The following is a 24,892-nucleotide window of genomic DNA, read 5'->3' on the forward strand; positions in this document are numbered from 1 at the left end:
TTTGGGGTCCATATGAGTTTTAAAATTGTTTTTTCTAGTTCTGTAAAGAATGTCATAATAGTTTGATAGGAATCGCATTGAATCTGTAAATTTTGGGGAGGAGTATGGCCATTTTAATAATATTGATTCTTCCTATCCATGAGCATGGAATGTTTTTTTCATTTGATAGGGTGGAGGATGGGAGAAGGGAGAGGAGCAGAAAAAATAACTATTAGGTTATAGGCTTAGTACCTGGCTGATGAAATAATCTCTACAACGAATCTCCAAGCACGAATTTAACTATATAACAAACCTGCACATGTACCTCTGAACCTAAAACAAAAGTTTCAAAAAAATTATTACCTATGGAATACTTGGCCTTGAATCCCACATGTGTGGGGCTGTTGTCAGATCGAAATCTCAAATACATAACCTCTCCTGAGGACCACTGACTGCTGGGCAAAGACGTCCCACAAAATTTGGAAAGTATTGGTGCATCTGAATCCACTCCATCCCGCAACTCAAGGTAGTTGGAAGTACAGCTGAAGTGGAAACAAAATTCTGTTAAATTTACATGGTCAAATGCCTTATTTTGATAATGACAATCTCACTTACTTTCTTTGAAGATACTATTAAATCATCGTTTCCTAGCATAAAAGACTATGATAGAATCAGCATAAGCCACGTCACTTTAAAATGCTGTATGATATTTTTCCTAATAACACATTCTTTTATTAGTAGGTCAAAAGACAGGTTTTACATGTTCTACATTCAAGAATATTCACTTCCCTTCCATATTCTGTATTGGTTTTACAAATATAAATGTTGTTTTCAAATTAGTCCCTATGAATTTCAAAAAACAACAAGTATTTTGCTCCACACAAGGATTTGATACATTTCACATGACAAAGATAAATTCTCTAACAGCTCTGTAATTGGGACTAATGGAGCGTCCCAACTGGAATTTTCTGTGTCCATAAACGTAGATAAGCATGTATCTAGCGTTTCTTCAGGAAGTCACATGAGCCAATTAATGCTCCATGAGTGGAAGAGTAGTATTAGACGCAGTGCCAGAAATAGCAACACAAGCTCTTATATCCAAGTTTTGCACCACAGCTGCATTCATGCAAATGTACACATGCTTTTGTTCAAGGAAAGATAAAATTTTTTTTTTTTTTTTTTTTTTTTTTTTACAATCTATATAGTTTTTCTTTCTCTTTAACATAGTAAGACTTACTCTCTGGTTTGTAATCCTTTCAGAACTCTTATTAAATAAAGACTGAGAAATTATACTGTGCATGCTTTAGTACTGTTCTGACACTGGTGACCCCTGGTGACACACCACACAAATTCCCATTTGTTAAACAGATGTTTTATCATTTGTGACACCGAATATGAGGCTAGGCAAATAAATATTCATCTATCAGAAACACGATATATTTCCTGTGGGAGGAAGAATGGATAACATCAATCTCAAGTAGCCACCCCCAGTGTCCCTTGCAGGAAGTGTCTAAGGTCACAAGGGACAGTATCCATGTACATAACCTGCTCAGCTGATGGGAGAGTGACTGGCCGACTGTGTTTTCAGGCCTGAGCCATTAAGCATTTCCCTTTTCCCCTAGATTTCCTTGCAGTATGCTACTGAAAGAAATGGACTATTTTGAGACATGACAGTTAAAAAATACTAACTTTGGGTAGGAAAAAAGATGAAAATGGAAGTGACATACTTGGGTGTTACTTCAATATCGAATTGATCTTCAAATTGCAGCTGTATGCGTGTTTCCGGTGGAGCCGCTAAGATCCAAATGCAATCAGCGTGCGAGGGATAATTATCAGGGTGGTTGGGGGAGGTCACATACCCAGCAGAATCAGTATCATGGATGTAGACATTGCCCCCACAGGCTGTCAGCAAACACAGTAAAATCAGTCTACGATCTGGTGAAGGGGATTCAATCAACGGCCACAAATCATCTTTTAAAGTCAACTTCTCTGTATTTTGTCTCTATTTCCCTTCATCTATTATGATCCCCATTTTCTTTTCCAGCAAACGAATTCTCAATATGCTATCGAGGGAGCTACCAGGTGTGACACTTTTTAATTTGCCAGACCATCTATTCTCATTGGAAATTTCATTCTTTCTTAAAGCCAACCAAATGATTATGGCACATGGTGCACGGGGCAGAATATCACAGAAGCATGAATAAATATCCACCACTTCGATAAGCATGTAAGTATGCTAGCAGTTACAGCCTCCCCCTGAGCATTCAGTACAGAAGAATGATGCAGAGCTATGATCTTGGTATATTTAAAAGACTAAGCAGATATATCTTTGCACAATCTGGGAGCATTCATTCATTACGTTTCTTCAGGATTTAGATGCATTTGAGAAACAAGATCAATGGCATGAGACAATTTATTAGCCATGTTATGCCAGAGGATAAAGGAGCTTTTTAATATTATTGTTCTAAAAAACCAAAGCATTATCACAAAATTTTTTTTATTATCAATAAATATTCTTTGGCATTTTCAACAAACAAACCAGATAGGAATAAAAGTACTTACAATGCCAATGAAACTAACCTGTCCAATCACTTAGCCGTATACATACTTGATCTGCTCAACTCTAGCAATATTTATGTCCACTGTCACTCATCCACTTACAGTCACATCCTGAATTCTGTCAATACTTCCGACTCCCCCATCTCTGAAACTCTAAATTGCAAATCCCTTTGATGAGCTCCGACTCCCTTGCTTTGTGTCTTTCCTTCAAACTTCCCTTGCAAAATACCAACTCTGTGGCTGTGTTCAAGTCAAGCCATTCATTCATGGAAATTGATGCCCCTGCAAATATATGTTCTCCCATCTCAACACCGCTGAGCAATTCACCCATTACTTTTCATATCAACTACAATGGTTGTTTTGAACTTTACTCCCTAAACCCTTGACTTTCCCCATTTCCTCTTGATTCTAAGCACATTACATTAGGCTCTATTTTACAAAGAAAGTAGAAGAAATCAGAGGAGAATCCCTTCCATGTGTTACTCCTGATTTGTTACTAACCTCAATAAATTCATCTGCATTTCTACACTCTATTTTTCCCTCTGTACATTATCTTCCTGTATCTCTGGATCAAGTTCCCATCCTATTGTCACCTCCAGGATCTTGCCCTATTTAATCTCTCTCTCTATTTGTGTGTCTGTCTGTCTGTCTCTCTCTTTCTCTCTTTTTGCCCTTCCTTCTTCAACCCTATGAAAGCTCTCACATTCTCTCAAGTCACCTCACAGTTATATGCTCAAAGAACTTTTTAAGTTCTTACTTTATATCCACAGCATTTAACACGATTGATCACATTGTCCTTCTTGACATTTTTGTCCCTTGGCTTCTGTGACACCAAGCTCTTCTCCTCCTTTTACTCCTCCCATCATTCTTCCTCTGGCTCTTGGGCGCCTCTCTCCAGGGCTTCCCTGACATTGCTGGAGGCCCTCAGGAATCTCCTGTAGGCCTTTCATCTCACTCTGAATAATTGCTGTCATACATCCTCATGACTTAAACGATAAGCAGTCAGTTGATTATTCCCGTATTTACAGATTCAGTCTAGACCCCTGTTCTGACCTCCAGACTTATGTTCCGGCCACTTACTGGGCATCTCCAATGGAGGTAATTCAGAGATTTCAAACTGAACACATCTCAAGTGAACACTCTCATTGGCTCGTCAACCAGAGTTCCATACCTGAGTCTGCTGATGAGAGCACATCGGCCCTCTTCCCATGGACACTCTGTATCCACCTTACTGCCTTATTTTTCTCCTTGATACTTTTCACCATATGGCATCTTATATATTTTAATTATTTATTGTCTGTGTCTTAACACTAGAATTAGGCCTCATGAGGACATGGATTTTGTTTGTTTACTGACACATCCCCAGGACCTAATACAGTGTCTGTCCCATGAAAAGTTCTTAATAAATGTCTGCGGGATGAATGGATCCACCCAGCCAAAAACCTAACAACTGCTCCTAAGGCTCCTCCCATCCCTTCCCTCCTGCCTCACATCCAGCTGACCTCCAAATTCACTCCATCCCATATTTATAATATCTTTGATATGCCCTCTCTCCTACCTTCTTACTGCCATTGCCTTAGTTCAGGGTGTAATTTTTTTTTCCCTAAATTACTCTTTCATCTGGTCTCTCTCTCTTTAGTCTTCCTCGCCTCCAGTGATTTCAGTGTTGCAGCTACATTAGTGTTTGTAATCTGATCACACTGTTCAGGCTTTGGAGCAAAATCTTCCAACGCCTCCCATTACCTTTTGATTAAAATCTTAACTAACTTAGGGTGGCGTCCATGGCCCTGAACACAGTGATTCCTGCCTGCTTCATCACTATTATATTTACTTCTTTTTGACTCTGTTCTTTAGCAGTAGTGAATTCTTTCAAATTATTGAATATGACTTGTAACATTGAGACTTTCTATGCACTCACATCTTTTTATCACTGATTGGCAAATCTCTTCATCTACTTCCTCTGGAGTCCTCTCTGATGTCCTGGGCTGGAGTAGGTGTTTCTATTCTGTGCATTCCTCTTTCTAGCACTTATTATACCATATACCATGTTCTTTTTTTTTTTTTTTCTTTGAGACAGGGTCTTGCTTTGTCACCCAGGGTGGAGTACAGTGGTATGATCATGACTCACTGCAGCCTCAACTTCCTGGGCTCAAGAGATCCTCCCAACTCAGCTTACTGAGTAGCTGAAACCACAGAAGTGCACCACCATGTTCAGCTACTTTGAAAACTTTTTTGGTAGAGACAAGGTCTTCCTATGTTGCACAGGTTGGTCTAAAACTCCTAAACTCAAGTGATCTTCCTGCCTTGGAAAGTGCTGGGATACAGGCACGAACCACCATGCCCAGCCCTGTATCATGTTCTAATTGTGCCTTTGCTTGTCTGTCTCCTCTACCACACTGTGAACTCCTTGGCAGAACTTGGTGGTTTGCATGATGTGAACACCTTGTAAATGTTTGATTAATTAATCAATAGGCCTATTAATCAGGTGAGAATAAAAGGCATCTACCACAGGGTCCTAGAAATCTCAATCAACCATAGTGAAGGAGCGTCTCTGGAGAAAAATGGTATAAAACTAGGTGATTTGATGTCAAAAAATGTTCACAAAAGGACCTAGGTTAAAGGCTGAGAAATGGGAGTGGCATGGAAGTAGATATAGTGGGAAGATAGCCAGATAGATGTGGGAAGTAGGAGGATGGCTATAGTTATGGAACATGGTTGAGTTGGTTAAGTAGAGAGAACTAAGAGTGATGCTGTTGTTTCAGGTTGCCAACAAGAGGTTGTGAAATTCAGACTTTTAAGTCTGATGTTAACAGCAGTCATAATAAGCTTTAAGAAAGACAGGGAGGAAGTAATGGCCATAACAATACTTGCATGAACAGTGAATCCACAAAGGAACAGAAGAGATGCAATGTCAAATACACCCTTAGTGTATCACTTAGTGTATCTGAATTACCACTAAATGTTGACTTTAAAAATATAAATCAAGACTGAGTCTATTGGTTGGGGACGGTGGCTCACTCCAGTAATCTTAGCACTTTGGAGGCCAAGGCAAGAGGCTCACCTGAGCTCAGGAGTTCAAGACCAGCCTAGGCAACATGGTGAAATCCCATCTTTACCAAAAATACAAAAATTAGCTGGGCGTGGTGGTGCATGCCTGTAATCCCAGCTACTAGGGAGGCTGGGTCAGGAGAATCACTTGAGCCTGAGAGGTGGAGGTTGCAGTGAGCTGAGATTGTGCTGCTGTACTCCAGCCTGGGAGACAGAGAGAGACCCTGTCTCAAGAAAGAAAAAAAAGACTGAGTCTATAATAAACAAAAACAGAAAAGTAGAGTTATGTAGGATGAGCTGACACCTACTCACTAGACTCAAGACACTGCTACTTTTGAAATGCTTTGGTACCAGGTGAAAACTGCCCATTCATGACTCAGCTGCAAAGCTCAGCATCAAGAGAGGGAGGGATGAGAAGATTCCAGCTTAGAAAACAATGGTGCAGGTGCCCACCGAGCTGCATTAAAGCTCCCTCCTTGTGCCAGAGCTCTGTGCACTGGGAAGTGACCAAAGCTGCTCCTTCCCTGGTGTTTTGAACCTTACTCAAGCTATTTGATTATTTTTTGTGTGTCAGTTGGTGAAGACTTTTACTCATCTCTTTTACCGAAACAAAGAAATCATGTTGACTTTAAATCTCATACAATGTGCAATAAAACATATGATTTCATTTATACATATATATATATAGGAATCCGGGATTCAAGTCATAGGATCATTTTGAAATCTATATTATCGAACTTCTGGTGGGGCAAAGCAAAAATTTATTATTATATTACTTTCTACTGACATTATTCCCTTTTTTAAAAGTGATGCCTACTTATTTATTTATTTATTCAATTAAACATTACTAAAAAGCAAATGTCACCAAAATCAAATCATTACAGTAGAATTAAATGCAATTATAATCAAGTGTAATTAAGTACAAGCAATTAAGGATCTCATGTAATGTGTAATTAAATCAGTAATAGAATCAAAAGATTATGTGTTCTTTAAAACAGCACACAAATTATTAGAAAATAAGGCAAATGTAATTCTTACAATGTTTCTATAACTAGAATTAACTTACAGTTAGACATCTTATAATGGAAAGGTCTAAGGAATTTCAGGGATCAAGAAGAATAGTTTATCTTATACTCATGGAAAATTTCACTTTGATCACTAATTAGATATGTGGCCTCGGAAAAGTCCAAGCCTCATTTTACTTATTTTTAAAATGGAAATAATGATGCTTTACTTGAAAAGTAGTCACGATGAGATATTGAATGTATCAAATACAATAAGTACTTGAGAGTAGGCATTCTTATGAATTCTATTACTGTTAGTTCAGAAAAGAAAACTTTATATGTTTTTTCTCAAATCTGTTTAATCAAGGAAGATCAAGCAACTGCAGTAAAAGTAGGTATAATTCTCAGTGAAAATACTTACCTAAACTCTTTGCCTCATATTTGATCTTAAATCCTTGCCCTTCATTACTAGGATCAGAAATAAACTGAACAAACATTTGATTATCCGAGGTGAACAGAGTTGATGGAGCATGACTGCCACAAAAATGACCATTTCCTCCAGGGGATCCCAAAGGTGGAGAATAGGTATCAGGACCATTTCTCAGCTGGAAAGACAAATGAAAATTGCATCAACTCTTTTACACTGCAAAAGGAGGAGTACGTAATTCTTATCCATGTATGTCCCAGGAGAGAAAAATTATCATTTTGTTTTCTGAATGAAGTATAGGGAAAATGTAATTAGAAAGGGCAGCAAGCAAGACCTACCACCAAGTAATCCCCCTGGTTGCAAGAAGAATCTCCATTTGGAATCTGGAAAGGCGGTTCAAAATGGACAGCAATGGTCAGGCCACTTTGGACCAGGACGTGCCAAGAACAGTTGAGGTTGGATGGGTAAGTCTCCGGATACTTGGGGGATGTGATGATCCCTCTGTCTGCATGCAAATATCCACCACAGCCTTCCCACAAAGAAACAAAGGTAGGTTATTTAAATAGCATTGGTAACTGGATTTTTATGCTTTCTTAGTTTTCTTGGGGGAGTTTCAAAGTATAGACAATAAAAATGCTTGAAAATAAAGCCAGAGTGTAGGAAATGATTATTATAACAAGCATGTATTGAGCACATGCTATTGGCTACTCAGTTTGTGGTGGTCGTTGAGATCTGGGATATAGAGGTAAGCAATCGAGACAAATTACCTGCTTTCATAAAGACATACAATAAACAAATACATAATATGTGAGATGGTGATAAATTCTATAAAGAAAAATGGATGAGAGGAGGGACAAGGGTACTTTATTGTTAGAGTTAAGTTATAAAAGCCACGTCACTGGAGTAACATCTTAGCAGAGACATGAATGAAATAAAGGATCAAGCCAGATGGTTATGGGGCAGAAAACATTCCAGTTCAGAAAACAGTTAGTGTAAAGGTATCGTGTGTTAGAGGTACATGATGGAAGTCAGAATGGATGAGGCAGAATGAGAGATTCCAAAGGTAGCATGGCTAGGTCATGCAGGAATCTGAAAAGACTTACTCTGAGTAAGAAGAGGAAGACACTGAAGGGTTTTGGGCATCAGAATGGCATGATCTCACTTAAGTTTGAAAATATCACTCTCTGTGCAGTCCTTAGACTGTAAGGGTTGGAGGGCAGGGAAGGGCAGGAGCAGAGTGTCCAATAAGGAGGGAACTGCCCGAGGCCAAGGAGAGATGATAAGTGTGTGGGCTAGGGTGGTAGCAACAGAAATGCGGAGACGTGGTTGGAATCTAGATACATTGTTAAGGTAGAACCAGTGTGATTTGATTGTTAAGTGTGAGACAAACAGAAAAGTCAAAAATAACATAAAGATTTTTGACTTAAATAATGAGAAAAATGTACTTTCCATTTGCTAAGATTGTGAAGAGTGTAGAATTGGGGGGTGGTGGCATGGAAAAGGGTGGGAATAAAGTGTTCAGGTTTCAAAGGTGAAATTTTTTTCTTATCTATCTATCTATCTAATTGGGGTACAAGTGGTTTTTGGTTACATGGATGAATTGCATACTGGTGAAGTCTGAGATTTTAGTGCACTGGTTCCCTGACTAGTATACATTACACCCAACACATAGTTTGTTATCCCTCATACCCCACCCATCCTCCCCACTTCTGAGTCTCCAAAGTCCATTATACCATTCACAGGTTAAATTCAAAATATATTCTAGACCAGGAGTTGCCAATGATGTATATATACATAGATAGACACACATATTTATATATATTATATACATATATAAACACACATATACACACACATATAAATCAATTACAATGGTTCTACACTCACTACATACCTACATATGCATACATGTATGTATGTATAATGAATTGCAATACATATTAATATATACATGAGAATCAGAGGGCAGGAGATGAAGAAAGAGGATGAAAGGAGCAGGCATTAATTCTCCAGTTGTCACGGACTAGAAGCTTATTGGCAAGGAAGGGTAGACAGCTCACACAGCTAGTTAAATTGTAGAGGTGAAAATGTATCTTAGGTCTAATTCCAAAGCCCATGCTCTTAAGCCACTATGCAGCCTGCCTCCCTTGAGCGTGAGGAACACAATTTATCTTCAGTTGCTCCCTACTTTATAAAAGGTATATATAAGCAAGGAGAAAATACTAGATTAATTTTTAATGTTAGATGGAGAATCTACTTTGAAATTATTTTTTCGATTAAAAACATGAGAGTCTTTCACTCTTCCATGGACTACTTTATTACCTTTCATTTAGTTTGGATTTAAGGCTGTCACTGGACTTCACATGTCAAGTTTGAAAAGTCTCAATCATACTGTGCATGATGGCATCCCATATATGGTGCCTGCTTTTGACTCATCAAATTCATATTTCAAGAGCAACAAACTCTTCCTGCCAACCCTCAAATGGATGACTTCAACCAAGTAATTTATGAGGATAAATGATGACGTTTTGATCCTTCGATGAGTTATGGATGTGGGCTGTACTCTATCTAGTTCCAGGCCTCAGCTAGGCTGAAAAATTGCTCTAAAGCTCTCTCTCATACATTCCCTGCACACACCTCCTTTGGAGTGAAGATGCCCCACCCAGAGACCTGAAGGCAGCACACTTTTGTACGACTTGGCCCCGGTGCTTTGAATCAGGACTCGGCATTGACGTAAGGGGGGCCAGCCATCCAGAGCCTGGGCAGAGACCCACGTCCTCTGACTTGTTTTGTGTCCTGGCGCCCAAAAAAAATTATATTAGGAAGAGAGAAAGAGAGAGGAAAAGAGAGGAGATGAGATAACATGGGATTAAAAAAATATTTGAACTCATTACTCTTGTGAAAGGATGCATTGAAGCCTGCCCTGGTTACACTGGAGTCCGAGGTGAAGTGGATGAACATGTGCTCTCCAGTAGACCGGATGGGCCCAGGGATCTCTCTGCCACAGAGAACTGCTAGCTGCTGGGCCAAGTTACTGTCTCCTACATTGAAAGAAAGGCAACAACATGAAAATACAGTCTTGAGAACCTACTCTACAATCGTTTGCAGCTTAGCCAAAGCAGCTCACACATTTTTCTCAGAACATCAGGATTCATAGGAGATAATGGGATTCTCAAAAAGAAGGACCCCTCAGGGGTGATATCATTCTGGCTCCAGCTTGCAATGGTGCTTCCTGCCCTTCTCTTTACCCCCACCCCACCTCCTTTTTTTTTTTTTTTTGAGATGAAGTCTTCTTCTGTTGCCCAGGCTGGAGTGCAGGGGCACAATCTCAGCTTAATGCAACCTCTGCCTCCCGGGTTCAAGCGATTCTCCTGCCTCAGCCTCCTGAGTAGCTGGTTTTATAGGGGCACACCACCACTTCTGGCTAATTATTGTACTTTTAGGAGAGGTGGGGGTGTTACCATATTGGCCAGGCTGGTCTCCAACTCCTCATCTCAAGTGATCCGCCCTCCTCAGCCTCCCAAAGTGCTGGGTTCTTTACCTTTTTGATAAAGACTTCTTCGACAGTTTCCACTATCTTTCTAAAAACTGGCTGCCAGTTCTCCCTGTCACTAAAACTTGAAATCAGACTATCTGGGATTGGAAAGTGATGGAGGTACAGTGATGATATGTGTGTTGATTAGAGACTCTGACCTCAGTTATTCTGATTGCTGAAGGTCAAGTAGGTAAACAAAAAAAAAAGTTGGTTTTTTGACCTCAGATCCTACACTAATGTTACAATATCATTCACCAAAAGGTATGCAATTTTATATGCCCTTTCTTCAGCGCCAGTGGGTTTTTTTAAACAAAACTTTTCATTTGTGTTTGTTCATTGCTTTTGTTTGTTTTGTTATAAAAACAACCACACACTTGTGTGGAGGGTGAGAGAAGAGTTCCAGCAAGTGTGCCCCACCCCCATAGAGACACAAAGGACAGCAGGGGCACCTCATGTCTCCTTTCATCTTGATTATCTTGGATATAAGCTTTGATCAAAGTCCCTGTGCCAGCTGAAACCAAAATGGACAAAGGGGATTATAGCAGACTTGGATTCCTTGGCTGGGAAAATATGTTGTTTTTCTTTTTTTTTTTTTGTCCTAAGGCAGACAATTAATACATTTCAAGTTTATAAAAAACAAAAATAGAATATGAGACATGAGCAAATATGCCCTTTTATACAACCAGCAACATGGATTCTTCATGGCACTGACCACAACTTGAAACTCACTCATTATTAACTACTTTAGAAAATAAGTTATTTTCTATTCTTGTGATTACAAATGTAACGGCAGAGTTATAAATACAAAATGCTCGAAATGGCATTCTTTGGAGGGTTTCTGATCTCTGGAAACTTTTGCGTTCTTTACAGTTCAACAGTGTGTCTCTCAAACTTCCTTTGCATTTATAGTAAGTGCACTTCATCATGCTATTTTGCTATACATTTCACCCAATATTATTTTTTGTTGACTTATTCTCTGATTACCTGTACTACAAAATTTTGAAGTTTATTATATGTCATTAGTTCACGTGTATATTTTATCACTGGATGAAACTGAGTTGAATCTACTGATTTTGATTTCTTTTCTAAAATTCACTCCAGATCATCTGGTGAAATAATGCTTATCTCAAAATAACTGCTTGTTGATTAGCCTACTCATTAGTGAGAAGATAACCCAAAATCACAGATGGTTTGAGATCGGATTGGTTACTGTGCCCTCCACCGGTTCCCGGCGCCCACCTCGGCCCGGCCCCCCGACCCCCTTCAGTCTTCATACTGAGTACTGGGGTATTTCTGGAGCCTTCAAAAACCTCAACATATAGATTGCATAAAGATTGAGCCTAATCTTTAAAGAGGAGGGCAAGTCAAAGAATGGTAAAGGCTAGCACTAGAAGGTAACTTGGGAATTCTTTCTCTATGCCAACCTCCTCATTTTACAGATATAGAAACTGAGGCCCCAAGATTATTCAAGACTGACATTTATTGAGCAATTACTATATACCCCTTTAAGTGCTTCACATGTACTATCTGATTTTATCTTCACAGTGACACTATTAGGTAGGCATTTATTTTTATCCCCATTTTGTATATGAGGAACTGAATCTTACAGGAGATACAAGTCACTTTGCTGTATGCAAAGGCATAGAGCATAGAAGTTAACAGTGATGTTAACCTTTGCAGATTAACTTCAGATGCCCCCAAACCATGCTATTAAATGATTTATCTAAGGTCATGAAGAAAGTATGCTTAAGATCTGGAACTAGATTAAAGGATTACTGATTTTTTATACAATTTCTTTTCTATTTAAAAGTTTTTCTAGGACCAATGTAGTATCACAGAATCCAGTTTGGAGGAATCTTTGGTTTGCAGAATTGGTAGGTATGTGGAAGAAACTGGAAGAAAATGATTCATTCAAACCATGGCAACTCTATGAAATGAATAAGGAGGTGGGACAGTGACTCGGTTCTCCCAAGAATGCTGCATGACTCTCTCTGGGGTAGCCCAGGAAGGTTCACGGGCGATGATGGGCCAATTGCATGAGCAGGAATAGCACATAAGTATCTTTGTCTGTGGCCAGTTGGCTTTAGATATTTGCTTCAGAATGTGACATGCTTCTGCTACTCAGAAGCAAAAGGCTGGCTGGGCAAAGAACAAATAATTGAAGTGAGATTTAAAATTTAGTCATAAAAATATATTAACAATATGAAAATGACTACAATACCCACCAACTGACTAGGCACTCAATAACTATTTCTTGAATAAATAATTAAACAAATGAGGAAGGAAGGAACCTTATTGAGCATCTACTCACATTGCCAGTGCATAAAAAAGAATCCATATGGACAGGCCGCACAACCAATTTAAAATATTTGTGTTGTCTTGGCATGTACCTTAGTTTCTTTTGCTTTTTCAAGCCACCCTGTGCCTGAGCAAGGACATTGATTAAACCTCTCTCAGAAATTTCCATCTAAGTAAACTGAAATCTTAACTATTCCAAATTCATCATCTACAAAATGCTTGTACTTTTGCTAAAAGATTGCATTTATTTACTTTCCTTAATCCTCAGAAAAAGCCTGTGAGGGAGGTATTTGTCTATCTCACAGACAGAAAGGGTTTGGAGCCACTTAGTGACCTGTGCAAAGTCATACAGGAAAATAGGACTGCTCCCCAGGCTCCCGGCTTCCAAGAGAAGTTAGTGATGGAGCAAAAACAACTCAATGGAATGTGATTTTAAAAGAATACCCACAATTTACTTCATTGATGCAGTTACCTACTGAAGATTTTTTAAAAATATTTTTTAAAGCTTCTAGTAGGTTCTGAACACTAGAATTATGTGTGCAAGGACACACATCCTTTCCATTACATGAAAAGTTTTATATTTCAATATGCACAGGAAGGCTTAGATGGGAAGAGAGCATTCTGGTGCTTTGATGCTTCTCTGTGCAACGTGCTGATAGCCGATTGCTGATGGGAAGATGGGGGAGAGTCATGCTTTGACATCTCATCATGTGTGTATGATTGACTTGAGTCTCTACTTAGTGTCCTGCCTCTACAGAAGGGACATAAAGCACCTCCGCCATTCCATTTTTTCTCACTCAGCAAGTGTCTAGGGATCGGGGATAAGGGAGACAAGATCTTGCACACTAGCAACCTGTGGGGCAAAGGCAAACACATTTCTTTTTGCTGAGAATGTGCACATCTAACAAATGACGCTGTAGATCTGGGAGCCACACTGAGAAATACTGATGTGGAGGATGTGGCCTTTCTGCTGTCCTCCTTCATTCCAGTCCATGCAAACTGTGAAGCCCAATTTTGCATAAGGCATACATCAGCAATATCTATGTCTCTAACTTTATGTCACATAGCAACACCATGCCTGTGTACAGAGGAAAGAATACAACAATATCACCCCTTAATTCTACCTGTTCAACCCAGATTCAGGGGACAAAGAGAAATGAATACATTACTATTTTATATTCTTCTTATTATTATTTTAGAGACAGGGTCTCATTCTGCTGCCCAGGCTGGTTTTTTGTTTGTTTGTTTGTTTGTTTGTTTGTTTGTGACGGAGACTCGCTCTGTCGCCCGGGCTGGAGTGCAGTGGCCGGATCTCAGCTCACTGCAAGCTGTGCCTCCCGGGTTTACGCTGCCTCAGCCTCCTGAGTAGCTGGGACTACAGGTGCCCGCCTAGTCTTTTGTAATTTTTTTAGTAGGGACGGGGTTTCACCGTGTTAGCCAGGATAGTCTCGATCTCCTGACCTCGTGATCCTCTCGTCTTGGCCTCCCAAAGTGCTGGGATTACAGGCTTGAGCCACCGTGCCCAGCCCCAGGCTGGTCTTGAACTCCTAGACTCAAGTGATCCTTCTGCCTCGACCTCCCAAAGTTCTGGGATTATGGTGTGAGCCACTGTGTCCAGTCACATTACAATTATAAGGATTTTTTTCACTTGGATCTTAAAGCCAGAAGTATAAAATATCAATATTTATCTCAGAGGCACCTCAATAGGAGAGGTGAACAATGTTGACATTCAGACTATTCTTTCCTTCTTAGGCCTCTAAAAAAGCCTTTTTTCCTTATAGAAGTGTACTATTCCTGACATTTTGCGACAAGTAATTTAATACTTTCCTATGTCCTTCAGGAGTTGTAGCCAATTCTGGTACTGATACCTTCCTTGACCACAATATCTGTGTAATTGCAAACCAAACAGATGGAGACAGTATGCAAGTATGATGATAATGGACTAGAACTAAATACGTGTCAGGGTTGAAACTCAGCATTCTTTATAATGTTCTCACCGTCTCGTATCACAAGGCTATCATAGGCACACGTTCGGTGAGATTCAATGTCCAGGGAAAGGATGTTGAGTTCCACGGTAGAGTCGGGAGCCTGGATGAGCCACGTACAGTCCATTCTATTACTGTAACTGTCAGGCCAGCCCGGGGAGAAGAGAAACACGGGTGCATCTCCTGTCCTCAGGAAGCCACCACAAGCACCTGTAGAATAGAAAGCAACATCTTTGACGCAGCCCTAATGGAAAAGATGCTAGCACTTTTTCACCTGAAAGTGACAGCCCTCTACTGAAAAGAAGCAACCAGTTGAAACCATTTCTCAGAGAAATCAATGAATATCATATTTAACCCACTGATTCGGAGAGCTGCAATTTCCGTAATTGATCTTTGATGTAAAAAAAATGCATTGTGTTCTCCATTTTCACCATAATTTTGCTATATAACCCATTTAACATTGAGTACTGACTATTCAGGCATCAATAAAGACATGTACAGGACCCCCTGTATTACTCAGGTAGAACTGTATTCATTCCTGTGTTTCTCATGTTTCTTTATCATTTTTGCGTAGCTACTTATGTAATTTATATCTAGGCAACTTTGAGGTGGCAGATGAGGGCCTTCTCAGGGTCTATTTTTGGGCATATATACAGCTGGGCTTATGTGTGTGGCCTTCTAGATTTCCAGAAACATGTCAGAGCTTTTCAAAGCCCCAGTGGGCATCTCCTTCTCCATTTTTCCCTTTCAAGTTTCCTGGTCAGTTTCTCATTAGCTGTAACCGGTGTCACTGCCCCACACGGTTGTGATGTGAAACAGCTGTTGCTGAGTTTTTTCGGCAAAGACCCCAGGGACAGGGCTGTTTACACAAGAGTGAGTTCTTGGCCAGGTCCTGCGAAGACAAGACCTGAGAATGCAGTCTTCCAGGAAGTCGCTAAACTGGAATAAGGGCAGTGCTGCAGATACAGGCTGTTTTCTGGACCTCTGCTGCCCCACCACCCACGGCTATTAAAGCTGCTCATTTTCACAGCTACTGTGGTCATGAGGCTACTACAAAGCTAGGAGGAGAGAGAGATGGCAATAGGAAGAGAATGCCACAAAAATGACTCTTACTGAGATTCAGTGATTTTTCTTGAATAAATATGCCTCAGATTGTAAGGCTTTGGTCTATTTCCAGAGTTCTCAAAAAGTTGATTTTAACAATTTTTTTTGCCATCACTTTTATGGAGGAATAGATTTCAGAGGTCTATTCTTCACCATTTCAGAAGTTTATGACTTTTATACCATAATATCTTTGCATCCTATCAAGGCCAACATGAAGTGAATATAAAATATTGTAGAACTAGGTCCTGATTTCTTTATCCTATTACTATGTAGGCTACAGATTTTTTTAAAGCAATTTCACGTGGAAAATCTGAATGCTGAATGTTATCCAGTATCTTCAAATTTCAAGGTTTTCCTCTATGTGAAATATTTCTTATCTTGAATTTATAAAATGTGGTTATAATGACTGTGGGTCATTAGTGCTGTTTGCCAGATATTTCCTTTGTCTCCACTTCCAAACACATGGTAGAACTGCATTCTGCAAACAGCTGGGAGAGGCCATTTGACCAGTTTTGGTCAATGAACTATGAGCAAAAGGCATGTGTTACTTTACACTGAGCACTTTTAAAGTGAGACATCCAAGGGCTCTTTTGCCTCTTGCCACGGTCTCAGGCAATGTCGCAGACAATGGGAGCTCCAACAGCCTGAGTTAGGAAGTGATGGATGATGAGAGGCACCCAGTTAACACAAGAGGAACATGTAGAAGAAGACCTGTTGTTTTCAGCACCTAAGAGTTTGAAATTCTTTGTTACCGCCATATGGCTGAGTTTTTCCTGACTGATACACCAACTGCTTTTCCTACTTGACACATTGAATTTCCTTCAGTTGACCCTCGTCCACAGTAAGCTCATTTTCCTTCCCTTGCTTATTTGCTACTGGTACCACTTGCTTTGTCATTTACCCATTTAATTACGATACCATTATTTAACTGACACGAGTGCTTTTTATTTCCCAATCTCTTTTATTTATTATTTATTTTTACTATTCATTGATTTAAGACAGGGTCTCACAGGAGTTCAGTGTCATAATCACTGCTCATGAGCAGCGCTGAACTTCTAGGCTCAGACAATTCCCCTGCCTCTGCCTCCCGAGTAGCTAGGACTACAGGCATGCACCACCATGCCTACCTAACTTTTTGAATCTTTTGTAGAGATGGATTCTCCCTCTGTTGACCAGGCAGCTCTCAAACTCCTGGGCTTCAAGCAAGCTTCCTGCCTTAGCCTCCCAAACAGCTGGTATTACAGGTATGAGTCATTATGCCTGGTTCCCATTACTTTGAAGCTCCTGGAGAGTAGAGATTGTATCTCAGTTTCCTTTCTTAGTCTCCTCAGTGTATCCATAATAAATTCTCAATAAATATGTGTTGATTTAAATTAAATATATGTGTGTATAAGAAATGCTGATAGGACAGGCCAGACGCAGTGGCTCATGCCTGTAACTCTAGAACTTTGGGAGGCCCAGGCGGGCGGATCACGAGGTCAGGAGATGGAGACCATCCTGGCTAACACGGTGAAACCCCATTTCTACTAAAAATACAAAAAATTAGCCAGGCATGGTGGCGAGCGCCTGTAGTCCCAGCTACTCTGGAGGCGGAGGCAGGAGAATGGCATGAACCCGGAAGGAGGAGCTTGCAGTGAGTTGAGATCAGGCCACTGCACTCCAGCCTGGGCGATAGAGTGAGACTCCATCTCAAAAAAAAAAAAAAAAGAAAAAAGAAAAAAAAGAAATGCTGATAGGACAATGCTCAATAAGTTGATATATTTCAAAATATTAAGCTTTTTAGTTTTAATGAAACTTTCACAGTGTGGTATCATTACAAGATAATCACTTATACCATCTAGATAATTAGTAAACTCTAAAATTCTCCTGACCTCTTACTTTCCTTTTTCCTTTTTCTTCTTGACTAAGGAAAATAAGGTTTATGGCTCTCTTACTCACCTGTCCACTTACATCATATAATTATGGAATTTCATAACAAAATATTAGAAGAAAATTTATTTATGGGGTATAAGTATTGTTACATAAGCCTAGAGGCAAATTCCTTTGTCATATCTTGCAGGTTCGTGCCTAAATATTGAAGAAAGCTTAACTCAAGTTATTTCTTTTTTTTTTTTTTTTTTTTGAGACAGAGCTCGTCGCTCTGCCTCACCCCAGGCTGGAGTGCACGTGGCCGGATCTCAGCCTCACTGCGCAAGCTCCATCCTTCCCGGGGTTTAATGCCAAGTTCGTCCGTGCCTCAGCGTCAACCGAGTAGCTCGGAAACTACAGGCCGCCAGCCACCAACTTCCCGGCCTTAGATTTTGCTATTTTTTTTTTAGTAGAGACGGGGTTTCACCATGTTTAGCGCGCAGGAGTGGCGTGGGCTCTCAATCTCCTGACCTCGTGCAATCCGCCGGTCCGGCCTTGCCCAAAGTGCCTGGGATTACAGGCGTTTGAGCCACCGCGCGCGGGCGCGACTCATTTCTAAGAGCTCTGGATATATCCATCCAGAATTAAATGTTGCCTCTAAATTGCATTTGTCAACCTTGCTGATGGTTCTTTGCTTTTAAACAGATCAATATTTTAAGGAAGAGATTCATATTCAATATCATGAAAGCACCTTATTAGAGAGGTAAGAACAACATTTCAGAATGAAATACTAACGGATATTAAATAAATATAAGTACAAATTATCTTCATTATTCTGCTGATATAAGAAGTTAGAAGAAAACAGGCTAATCTTTTAAATCATAGAACAAGTTCAGAGTTTGAATATTCTTCAATGAGATACCCTGATTCTGTGCTCCAATCAAGTATTCAAGGACTTAGAATATCCTCCAAGAAATATCTGATGAATTTCTTCTATGTCAATCCTCAAATCCATAAGAAACACTCAAATTCATTCAAATAAATTTCTTTTCTTTTCTCTTCTCTTCTCTTCTTTTTGAGACGGAGTCTCACTGTGTCACCTGGGCTGGAGCGCAGTGGCATGTTCTCAGATCACTACAATCTCTGCCTCCCGGTTCAAGCAATTCTCATGTCTCAGCCTCCCGAGTAGCTGAGGCTACAGATGCACTCCACTACACCCAGCTAATTTTTGTATTTTTAGTAGAGATGGGGTTTTGCCATGTTGGCCAGGCTAGTCTTGATCTCCTGACCACAAGTGATCCGTCGACTTTGGCCTCCAAAAGTGCTGGGATTACAGGTGCAAGCCACCATGCCCAGCCTCATTTAAATAATTTTCAAGAAAAAAAGTCTCCCCAAACAATGCTAGCTCAATATTACTTTCACTGAGGAGATTAGAAATGTAAAACAGTAAAATAAAAGTTTAAAATTAGGCCCATTTTACTTTGAAACATGAAAATTTACAACTAGCTAAGGAGAAACTGAAGCATTTCTGAAAGTACATTTGAAATAAAATGCAGAGGAAAAATAGTTACTTTTATGAGTTGATCCTTAACTGACTGATTGTGTGTGTGTGTGAATGTACATGTGTAGTATCTGCAAATCAAATTTTCAGGGATTTCTAAAGTGGTCTCTAGAAATTGTAAGTAGACGATCTTATGGATATCAAGCCCCTAATTATTATAACATAAACAACCTAATGGGAAACCTGCATTTTTTAGAGAGAAATGTATAATTTTTACAAAAGGTAGTGTTTATGAATTTAAAATACCATCTGAACATAAGGTGGAAGGGCTTTGGGGCTGTACTTCTTATTTTTTATATCTGGCCCCTGTTATGATAGGACCCTTTGAAACAGTGGCCTGCACATATCAGTCCTAAAAAGAACTTCATTTATTAGCAAACACACCTGGAGCAATGGTAGGTAAAACACCATCAGGTGCATCCACGGCAAACCACTCCAGAAGGAATCCCTTCCCTGAGATTGAAGAGTCGGAGTAAAAATGAAATGTCAAAGAATTTCCGGTGGAGCTGAAAGATTCAGTCTGGGTACCACAGTAAGCTCCAATTAGGCGGGCGTGAATGCTAGGCCCATCATAGATCTGCACATAAAAACAGATAATAGAGCGTTGTATTTAGGCGATCATCTATATTTTCTTCATAAAAGATAAAATAAAAAAGATGCCTTATATTATTACAATGTTATAACCCCAAAAAATGACAAATGAGTAAACATTTTATTTTAGCTTAAAACAGATACTGACAGAGAATATAAAATATTATTGAAGGTAATTTAATGTTTTGAAAACATTTGCATCTTTGTTGCAGAATTATATTAATAAACATGCACTGTGGGAATCACTCATAAGATGATTTACAGTAAAATCTGTGGATGGAAAAATAGGAACCAGGATGGCTGCCTAACAACAGCACTTAATAAATGTGCTTTGGGGCTTTAAAGGGAGGAATTAGGAAGAAAGAAGGGAAAATAACAAGAAGAGAAAAGCTTTAATGAGAGAAAGTGAACAGGTACCCTAAAGGAGTCCATATTTCCACAGAAGGAAACAAGAATTCATGACAACAAAATAACCAAAACTTGCAGGGCTCACATGTTCAAAGCACTTAATAAATCTCCTGCTTTTGGTTTTAAAATCTCAAATGACCTATTTTGAGGTATATTTTGTGATAATTTTTAAATAGCTCAGGACAAATTCATATTAACAGTTATTATAAAATCCTCTACCAAACAAATTATGTAATAGCCATTCCCATACACATTGGATATCCAGCAGGTACTGGGTTGGATTCATGACCAAGCATCCAAGATGAATAAGGTGGGGTCATAGCCTGTAAGAATCTGATTGTGTTTCTGGAATTCACACAGTAGCCAGTGTCTGGATAGCAATGATCACCATGATTTTCCCATTTATATTTATTTTTGTATGATCCTTAAAACTTTTAATATTCAAACATAAAAACAAAGAGGACAGTGGGAAGAAGACAGAATAAATACTTATTTAGGATACACATGCATTCTTAGAGAAAGCTCAATAGGAAAATAATAATAATCCTAAAAAACCCCTTAGATATGAAATGGAAAATAATCAATAAAATACTGAAACTGCCTTTGTCCATGTAATCTAGAGGCAGTCTGCTCTAATCATGATTTAGAGCAGACTATCCCACATGATTTGCAAATGCTTGAATAGATGTTACCTTGGATGTATTTTTACCAACAGCAATTCATCAATATTTATGAACATTGATCGCATGTGGAAACTCACCCTTAATTTGTCATAATAGCAGCTTTGTATTTCTTCTATGTCCATCTCCAAGATTCGGCCATGGACAACGTGAGATGCATTCACATTTACTGTCCATTGGTAATTGGAGTTATGTGGGTAGTTTTCAGGCCAGAAAGGAGAGGCGACTTTCCCATGAGTTCCCACAATATTATCATTGCCAAATACTAGGAGGGAAGACAGAGCAGTAAATCAGACCCACTTAGAATTGCTCTTTAATCAAATGAAAAAAACAAAAGCAAAGGGTGTTGAAAAGGATGGACTTTTAATCGACTGTGATTTCTTTTCTGACTATTGAGAGAAATACTGCTTCCTTTTTGGTTTCTGGGCTATCTATTACTTCCTAAGTAAAGGTCCTTAAAACGTTGCATGGTGTGAAAAGAAGCCACAACTTTCCAACTGAAAAGGGGTTCCCAGAACCCTAGGGAACTTGGGGACATGGGAAGGTGGGGTAAGCAGCCCCACTCTCTAATTATGGTTTATCTATTTTACTTTGTTTTCAAAAGAATGGAACATTTAAAAAATTTACAAGAAAACTGATAGTTTGAAATCACATATGAAATAGCCAATAATGGAAAATTGAGCTACAGAATAAAAATATTTAACATCTTATACTATTAAAAGAATACCCTATTGTTATATTTGAGCACTTAAGCCAATCCCAAAGTAATACTAAATGTCTTAAATGTGAAGAATATAGAGTTTATGAAATCAAATGAAACAAACTTGATATAAATATACCAAACCCAAACTATAATATATTACAAGACTTTACCACAATATCATGAAAAAACTAATTAAACATTAGGTAGAAATTAGAGCTTAAAAAAGAACAATAGAACCTTTGAGAGTGCTCTCCCTTGCCCTTATTGAGCCATTCACATATAATTTAGTTTTTCTAATATGTTATAAGGTAATTCACAAAGACAATGTAGGAAAATAGTGGAGAGTTTAGGATTGTTCTTGCTTAATGTATTACTGAGAAAATCATTATTTGTACTTTGTAAGACGTATTTTGTAAGCTATCTCTAAAATAGAAACAACTTACTCTTCATAAATGTGGCCTGGAAGCCCGTGCCGCTGCCAGAACCATCCGAGATAAATCTGACCCACAGGGTATGTCCAGTGATGGAAGAATAATTGAGAGGGAAAGAGTTTCCACAGTATCGTCCCACCAAGTGACCCGTGGCATTTCCTTCACGGATCTCCACAAAATCTCTGCTGCAGTCCTGAGAGTCTTCCAACTGGAAAGATCTGATTTGGGGAAAAAATATTTATAGGGATTAAATTGAGAGAATAGACTTTGGGATTCTCCTGGATCACATGCTAGGTTAACCTGTTCACTTTTTTTTTTTTTTTTTTTTGAGCGGAGTCTGCTCGGTCGCCCGGACTTGAGCGCAGTGGCCAGATCTCAGCTCACTGCAAGCTCGCCTCCCGGGTTCACGCCATTCTCCTGCCTCAGCCTCCCGAGTAGCGGGACTACAAGGCCCGCCACCCTCCGCCGGCTAGTTTTTTTTTGTTTTATTTTTAGTAGAGACGAGGTTTCCACCGTGTTAGCCAAGGATTGGTCTCGATCCTCCTGACTGTGATCCGCCCGTCTCGGCCTCCCAAAGTGCTGGGATTACAGGCTTGAGCCACCGCGCCCGGCCACCTGTTCACTTTTTTAAACTTTATTTAACTTTGATCACAAAAGTATGTAGCTGTCTCAAAATATTTCTTTCACTCGGATTTGTTGAAATGCATATTCAATAGCTACAAAGATAATGAATATACTTCCAGCAAGGAGTTTTATTCCTAGTGGGCAAAACCAGGCAAGAATATAGAAAAAAAATATATATATATAAGGCAGAATAGCGTGAGTGCCATCAGAGCTATAAAGTGGTGTTTAAGACTTGCAAAGCAGAGGCATCACATCTGATTGTGGGGCTCTGCAATAGCTTGTTGGGAAGATTTTTTGAGATGGAAATATACATGTTAGCTGGATATAAGGAGTATAGATGGTGTGCAAAGAATCATGCCACCAAGGCACATGTGCAGAGAAGGGCCGTACATATTCAGAACCTGCAAGAGATAACTGATTTGTTTAAAACACTGAGTACCTCTAAGAAACCATTAAGACAAGGTGTGAGTTGGCTGAAAGTAAATAATAAAAACAGAAACCATTAAAACATGTAACTGGGGCAATATGATGGGATCATTTAGGTGGCACTTAAATGCCCTGCAAAGGCGGATGTACTTAATTTCTGGAGAGGCAGCAAAATTATGGGATTTGTAACAACACAGGCTAGTGCTTGAATGTGACCTATTCAACTTGTCTTATACTCTGCAACTGTGATGTGATGGGGATTTGAAGATAGGAAATAGTACCTACCTCATATGATGTTCATAGGGAACATATATAAAGAGTTGGGAACATGTAGGTGCTACGTGAATACTTTCAAAACTTGGCCTTACTGCTTAAAAACATGAGCTACTCAAGATAAAGTGGTATTGGTGAAAGAGTAGACAAATGGATGAACGGAATAGGAAAGAATTTCCAGAAGGGGCCCACAAATGCATAGTCAATCCAATTCAATCCACGGTGCCAAGACAAATCAAGGGGAAAAGTCATTTTAACAAATGGTGCTGCAATAACGGATATCCTTACAGAAAGAGAGGGAAAAAAGAACCTCTATTTCTGCCTATCTTCATAACCAGAAACTAATCTAATATTTCCTAAGGATGTAAATATAAAGGCTAGAAACATAAATATCCTAGAAGAAAACATGGAGAAAAATCTTTGTGACCTTGGGATGGGCAAACATTTCTTACACAGAATGCAAAAAGCACTAACTATAAGATAAAAAATTAATAAATTTGAATTCATAAACATTTCATTAAAGACATGAATAAGAAAATAAATAGGCTGCACGTGGTGGCTCGCAACCAAAATCTCAGCACTTTGGGAGGCTGAGGTGACAGGATCACTTGAGCCCAGGAGTTTGAGACTAGCCTGAGCAACACAGTGAGACCCCCTCTCTACAAAAAATAAAATGTAGCTATGTGGTGGCCTGTGCCTATAATCGCAGCTACTTGGGAGGCTGAGGCAGGAAGATTGCTTAAGCCTGGGAGATAGAGGCTGAAGTGAGGGGTGATCGTGCCACTTCACTCCAGCCTATGCGACACAGTGAGATCCTCTCTAGAAAAATATATATATATTTAAAAAAATGAAAAGGCAAGTTACAGACCGGGGTGGGGAAATGGGAGATAATTGCAAAGCATTTATCTAGCAAGGGACTCATAGTTGAAATATAAAAGGAATTCCTACAGATAATGAAAAAACAAACAACCAAATTAAAAGCAGACAAAGGGCTTGAACAGATATTCATAAAAGAAGACAAGAAAATGGCTACCGAGAATGTGAAAAGTACTCTATATGATTACTCATCACAGCAACGCAACTTAAATACCACAGTCAGATATCATTCCACACCCATCATAAGGGCTAAAATTAAAAGACTGACAAGATCAATTGTTGACAAGCATGCAGAGCAACTGAAGTCTTATATATTCCTGGTGGGACTGCATAGTGATATAGCCACTTTGGATAATTATTTGGGAGTTTCTTATAAAATTAAATGCACATCCAATTAATGCCCAGAAATTCCACCCCTAAATATCTACCCAAAGAAAATAAAAACTCATGACCAAGTTAGTATCCTGAATATAAAATAACTCCTGCAACTCGAAAATTAAAAAACAAATAACTCAATTAAAATGGCAAAGAA

General features: G+C 39.2%; 1 protein-coding gene across 1 annotated transcript in view; it reads right to left on the bottom strand.

The window, feature by feature from the left end:
* CUBN (cubilin) overlaps positions 1 to 24,892 on the bottom strand; it is a 331,095-nt gene that overhangs the window by 105,232 nt on the left and 200,971 nt on the right. Inside the window, 9 exon segments of the mRNA XM_017869190.1 lie at positions 343 to 521; positions 1,707 to 1,881; positions 7,012 to 7,195; positions 7,356 to 7,546; positions 9,912 to 10,058; positions 14,848 to 15,045; positions 19,733 to 19,925; positions 21,108 to 21,292; positions 22,174 to 22,379. Of these exon segments, the coding sequence (XP_017724679.1) occupies positions 343 to 521; positions 1,707 to 1,881; positions 7,012 to 7,195; positions 7,356 to 7,546; positions 9,912 to 10,058; positions 14,848 to 15,045; positions 19,733 to 19,925; positions 21,108 to 21,292; positions 22,174 to 22,379 (1,658 nt within the window).

The sequence above is a fragment of the Rhinopithecus bieti genome, unplaced genomic scaffold (assembly GCF_001698545.2).
Source record: "Rhinopithecus bieti isolate Rb0 unplaced genomic scaffold, ASM169854v2 scaffold_3043, whole genome shotgun sequence".
In the NCBI taxonomy this organism is placed as follows: Eukaryota; Metazoa; Chordata; class Mammalia; order Primates; family Cercopithecidae; genus Rhinopithecus; species Rhinopithecus bieti.